Genomic DNA, 6,000 nt, shown 5'->3' with positions numbered 1-6,000 from the left:
AAAAAAAAAAAAAAAAAAAAAAAAATGCGCGTTGCTGCACCATTTTTTTTTAAAGACAGACCTGACCAGAAACATTCTTTGTTTTTTTGGGGGGCTTAATGCCCTTGTCTAAGCCTTTCCTACTGTGTAGCACAGTCAGCCCCATAGCTGGTCCACACTCACACTCATTCTATCACTGGAAACAGTGCTATCGAATGTGAGAATTGAACACTGACAAGAAGTGGATAAAAACTGCCATTTTAATCAGATTTCAAACAGATCGAGTATCCTACTAGGCTGTCAACGCCTAAATTGAAAAGTTGATGTATTGAGTAATCTACATTGATGCCATTAATGAATTGAAAGCGGATTACAATATGCATTTCAAAAAGGCAACACAGCAGCTTTTGCACTTGTTGGAGAAAAAAGACTGAGAACAAATCAATCACTACATTTCTTTACAGTGTAATGATTACATGCATTTGACTCTTTCAACAAAATCTGCAATTATTTTCCTTTTGGTCACGGTTCGGCCACTCCCCTAACACAAACCTTAAAGTGAGGTATTTTATATTTCTATGAAGACGACTGAAAATTGTCCTTTGTGATCCTTCTCTCATCCCCACTTCTTCAGAATGGAACCAGCTATGCTGATGTAAACAATAGGTTCGCACCAATGCTTGGTGTTGTGGGGGAGTGAAGTTTACCTTGACCATTGGATGCTGAACTTGTCTGACAAAATTAAAACGTGCAATTCCTATCTTCACAGGCTGCAAAGTGTTATGTGGGGAATATTCTGTTTTAGTAAACTGATTGTAATTTCATACAATAAAAGAGTTCATTCAAAAAGGCCTTGAAATGTCATGCCAAAAAACATGTTTTTCATGTAAAACTTTCTAAAACCATATGTTCTTTATTCTCTACCTGATAAACCCAACTGTGTCTAAATTTGGTCCTGCACAGAGAACACCTATTCAACTTTGTTTCTGCGGGGCAAATTGTTAGATTTCTTAATCGTTGAGAGTTTTTATGGTGCAACGACGTGCTAATCAGAATTGTCGTCGTACTCTTTGTCCTCAAAAGAGAAAGTGTCCACAACTTGAGGATAATCCAATCACATAACAACATATTACAATGCAACATTCTCCTGAGGTGAATGTTGCTATTTATTGTAAAAGCTTGTCTAATACGATAAAATTGTCCCCATAGGCACGATTTCCACACTGCTGTTTGCATCTGAAAAACCAATGACTTCAACACACTCCAAGGCTTGCCAATTGTTCACCCCATGGCAAAAATGCCCAAGTGCCAAATATTCTGGCAAATAATTGATTGATTATATCATCTACAATTTAAGACTACCCTAGGGAGTGTTGTTTTAAGTGTGTACCTGAAGGCTCACTTTGAAATCGTAATTGCAGCATTGCTCAATCCTAGCTTTTGTATCTTTACTTCTAAGCAAATGTTTTTGTATGGAAGAGCATGATAGAAAAATGGGGAAACGAGTGAGTTTTACAGCAACAATAAATCTGGTTAAAGTTTGCAGTTATTAAAATAAATAATCATAGTTCACTTCTGTTGGTAGCAAAGTTATCCCTGAAATGGGGAGTGTTGCATAACTGTGTTGTTGTGTAATGACTGACAGTTTTAATGCGTTTGTTGAGAGTCCACTGCAATGTGAGGACACCATTCCATGCTGAAGCAACACACTATTTATTAGATGCATACAAAGTGCTTCCATGTAGTGAAAAAACATCCTTTAATGTCTCCTGGGATATCTCTGCAAAATACAAAACATTGTAAAGAAAAATTTACAGTGTTTTATTCCCATTGACACAACCATGCATTCAATGAGATAGTTTTAACAACATGGTATGGAAAACACATGATTAAAACTGACCAGAAAGGCATGGCAATATTGCTAAACATCTTTTCAGCCATCAGGAAGGTCAGTTTGACCGTTAGCTTGACATGTTAAGTGTATATAACCTTGTCACTCTTGTAAAGCTAACTGCAGCCATGAGGCAAGATTTACCCTCAATATCAAAGAGCTGATACCAGTTATCATTGATTTGCCCTCACTTTATCCAACCAATCATCTACAGTTATCAAGTTGAACATATTACTTAAGGATGATAGAGTGTCCAACAAACATTTCTCACTGGCTCAATTGCCAAAACTGATATATCTCACAATGGACCAAATGGTCGACGTGCTCAGCTTCACATAATCACTGTGCTGTCACAATAGGACTGATTACAAGTGACAGCACAGTGCTATCATCTAAACGCAAAAAAATTTAATATTTACACAATGATTGCCCCCTTCTGGCCCGTAATGGACGAACGCAAACTTTGCACAACATAATGTACGGTGAACAAGAGTACATTATTTCATGCAAAGTTTGCTTGAGTCCATTATGGGCCAGGATGGTTATACTATGGCTATTATTTTATAATTTTCGCGATGCTAGGGAATTTCTGGATGTAGAAAACATCTGGGGGCCACAATGCTGGATAATCAGACACATTATCAGTAATAATCTGGGGCGATGATGTCACAAAACTCACTGGTATTGACAAGCTGTATGTATGAAAGCTACAATTGTAATTACTAAGTGCTATGCACAGGTTGAATATAAATAATGATGAATGTCCTGGCTATATTTCCATACAGGTTCCTTGTCTGTCTCTGGAATATGATGACATATCGGTCCTTAAGACAAAGGCAAAGGTAGCTTGAACTTACCATCTGACTGTTTCTTTTCTGGTACAATTTCAGTTTCCTACCCTGGTGACCAAAAACAATACCACATTGTTTCAAAAGTTCAGCTACTGTCACTGGGAATTCTCCCTGTGGATTCTCCAGCAAGATGGTGGCCCTGTGACCCTTGACCCCCTCCTGAGACGAAGCATCACACAGTTCCACATTGACGTATCTGCAGAAAGGTTCATTCACGACAGGTACAGCAGAGGCAGGCCGACTCGACCCAGTACTTGCAAAGACTGTGCTGGCATGAAAGGAAAAGACGTCCTGCTCTTTGTCCAGAAAGATCTCTGCAAAGGTGTAAGGAATATATTTCTGATAAAACTATCTTTGGTGACAGCTAGATAATATCCTAACAGCATCATTTCTTCCATTTAAAGTCTTTGCTGCTACTCTTCCTTATCTAAAATAAACAATCCGGAATGTTTTTCATACTCATAATAGCCCCTCAAAATTTTGCATTTGTATGTGCTTGCTACGTTTGTGTGAGAAGAAGAGGGATAGAAAACATTACGGCTATGAGTTGAACACTCTTGACTTGTTGGTCTATATGCTTTGAAATTGTTTCTGCATGTTTTGAATAATGGTCTTAAACCTTCACCCTGTTTTCTACACCCTAAGGGCTCAAAATAATTTTTGCCGCCATACACACTATGCATGTTATGTTTTTGCATAAATATGGACTTGCTTTCTGATGTGTGCACAGGGACCAGGTTGTCATTTATCAGTGATAATGTATTCCAAGTAATGCTTCCCATCATCCATTGCAAGTTCCTCCTTTTACATGTTTGGGTCTTCTGAGCGTTTTACCATCTTTGCACCGAACGTTCAATTTTATTGCAGGGCCACTGATAGTTCATACGCTACCAGCTTCAGAGCAGCATAGTGGCCCGTGACGCTATCATTCACACCTGCGATGTTATCGATTGTTGATTTCACGGCAATGCTAACATTGTTACCCGTGACCCTATCAGGTTAACGATTCATGTTGTAAGTTTATTGCAATTTACAACAAAATGTTACAATTTAAATAATTTGCCGGTCAAAACAATCAAAAGCAGGACAAAAGATCAGAATATACTCAGCATAATATCTGACATGAACAGGGTGCACATTGGTCCAGCAAGCTCCTTGCACCAAGGAGATGCACAGTGTGATGTGCATCCATTTCAAACCAGCACTCTGCATGAACATCATTACAACATATTTTGAAAGGTACACAAGCCAGCCACACATAAATTTGTCTGCTTCCTTTATGTTTTCAGGGTGATCATACAGTCATCGAGCTCACCTGATTGTAAACATCTATTAAAGGCCAGGGACTTGATACCCGGGATCAAGTTAATCCCGTTCACCTTTGACATTCACGGGCAGGATCGAATGATTATATCTTTGTAAATTACGGTCACGATTAATGTGCACAGGAGGTTGTAAAACAGGCCAATGTGTTGACATGCAAACAGCAGATTATACGTAACTGAATATAACGCGAGACTAGTACACTGAGCAGACTGAGAAACATTTCATGAAGCGGCCCGCGATGCTTGTAGCAATAACAGGGGTACTTCAACAGTAATGACAAAGGTACAGCACGACGCCGCTGCAACTGACGGCTTTATTACGTTCCGAATTAGGCCTACCCGGGGCCCGGGCGCGGGCTGCAATATGTACAATCGCTGCAGCTAAACGATTTCGTAGACGTCGTGCCATTGCCAAGATACTCTGCTATTACCGATCGTTTCGTCTACAGAACTACTAAAAGCCCTCTCACTAAAAAAAATAATTACGGTTTGAAATCGTTGAATTAATCTGAAATTAACACCGTGGTGCATTAATCTATAAAAGATTATTAACAGAAATAATAAAATGTAACATCACCGATCATAAGAAACGTGGTGTTGAAGAACATATTTCTTTGAAGAGAAGACTGTAGCGACTATTTTCTGTAAGTATAATATGACTTTAGCAAACTTGCGAATCAAGCATCTGAAGAGTATCTTCAACACTTTTGGTTTTGTTCTACTCTTGTTATAAAATAAGTCAAATTTCGGGAAAGTATCTGTACATTTTCGATATCTGTGCAGCGCAAATGTGTAAACCGACACAGCATCCATCCATCCTATAGACCATGATCAGTTCGCGAGTGCATAAACCACCTCTCTCTCTCTCTCTCTCTCTCTCTCTCTCTCTCTCTCTCTCTCGTCTAGCCATTTGATGTTTTATTTTGCCGACATTTATTTAACGCTTCACGATCACCGCTCAATGTTAATGTCGATTTCGATTTACGAAGTTTACCGGATAAACTTCGTAACTGGAGACATGTCACGACATGGAGCTAGTTATCACCATCGAAAGTCTGTAAACGTTTCTGCTCCTGAATGACGTATTTAAATGCACAGGTGACTTCGTTGGTAAATATTGAATTGCAATATGAATTTCACAGTTGAGAAAGTCTATGACTTTCAAACTAGACGTACAAAAAACAATAAACATGGCGGATCAATGATATCGACGCATATTTTCCTCGCGACCGCTGGTGAGAGCGACTCGCAGAAATTTTCCAACCTGGTAAGTATGCTGGGTATGTACATGTAAACTAATAACAAAAGTTTAGCATTTTCTGTAAATCGATAAGCCTTTCGAACACGAAAGATTCGGATATCTGAACCTCAACAGTAGCTACGCAGCTCGAAAGTTATCCTACGACAGGACAGGAACATTGGTCAAAGCCGGATTTCGCATGGTAGCTATAGAAACACGCTGTTCATTCTTAGAAAGCATGCAATGTACTGCGTACTGCTGATACTCCCATGGTCCGTGAACTGTTGCCGTCCCTACACACCGTCAGTTGCCTAACATTCACAGGATTCAATCACGTGTGTCTTCAAATTTTGATACATGAATTCTACCAATCACGGAACACATAAAAAAACAATGGTCGCGGGTACGGGTTCAAGGACGTTCACGAAGAGACACCATCATTGTCGCAGAATTGTTTTGACTAGTTTTAGGAGAATATGGGCGATCTGTGTACGGTCGCACATCAAACCGACAAGTGTACGCTTTTAATAGATACAAATATGATGTCCGAATTTTTTTTTATTCAACGATATGCAGAATTATCGCCTAAACATCCCGGGGTTTTTTTTCGGAGAGACTGCAACATGAATATCCCCTAATGCATAGAGTGCGGCTGTTCATCCAATATATTTATTCACTGTTTCGCAAAACATCTCGACAGATATGTGCTTTGGC

The 6,000-nt window shown here is 39.2% G+C and overlaps 1 protein-coding gene across 1 annotated transcript in view; it reads right to left on the bottom strand.

Annotated features, from left to right (window-relative positions):
- Positions 1–221: 221 nt before the first annotated feature.
- Positions 222–6,000, bottom strand: part of LOC139135323 (isoleucine--tRNA ligase, cytoplasmic-like) — a 48,786-nt gene continuing 43,007 nt past the window's right edge. Inside the window, 2 exon segments of the mRNA XM_070702667.1 lie at positions 222–1,759; positions 2,728–3,035. Of these exon segments, the coding sequence (XP_070558768.1) occupies positions 1,739–1,759; positions 2,728–3,035 (329 nt within the window). The 3' untranslated portion in view covers positions 222–1,738.

Source organism: Ptychodera flava, chromosome 6, assembly GCF_041260155.1.
Source record: "Ptychodera flava strain L36383 chromosome 6, AS_Pfla_20210202, whole genome shotgun sequence".
Classification (NCBI taxonomy): Eukaryota; Metazoa; Hemichordata; class Enteropneusta; family Ptychoderidae; genus Ptychodera; species Ptychodera flava.
This window is presented reverse-complemented; position numbering and strand designations above follow the sequence as displayed.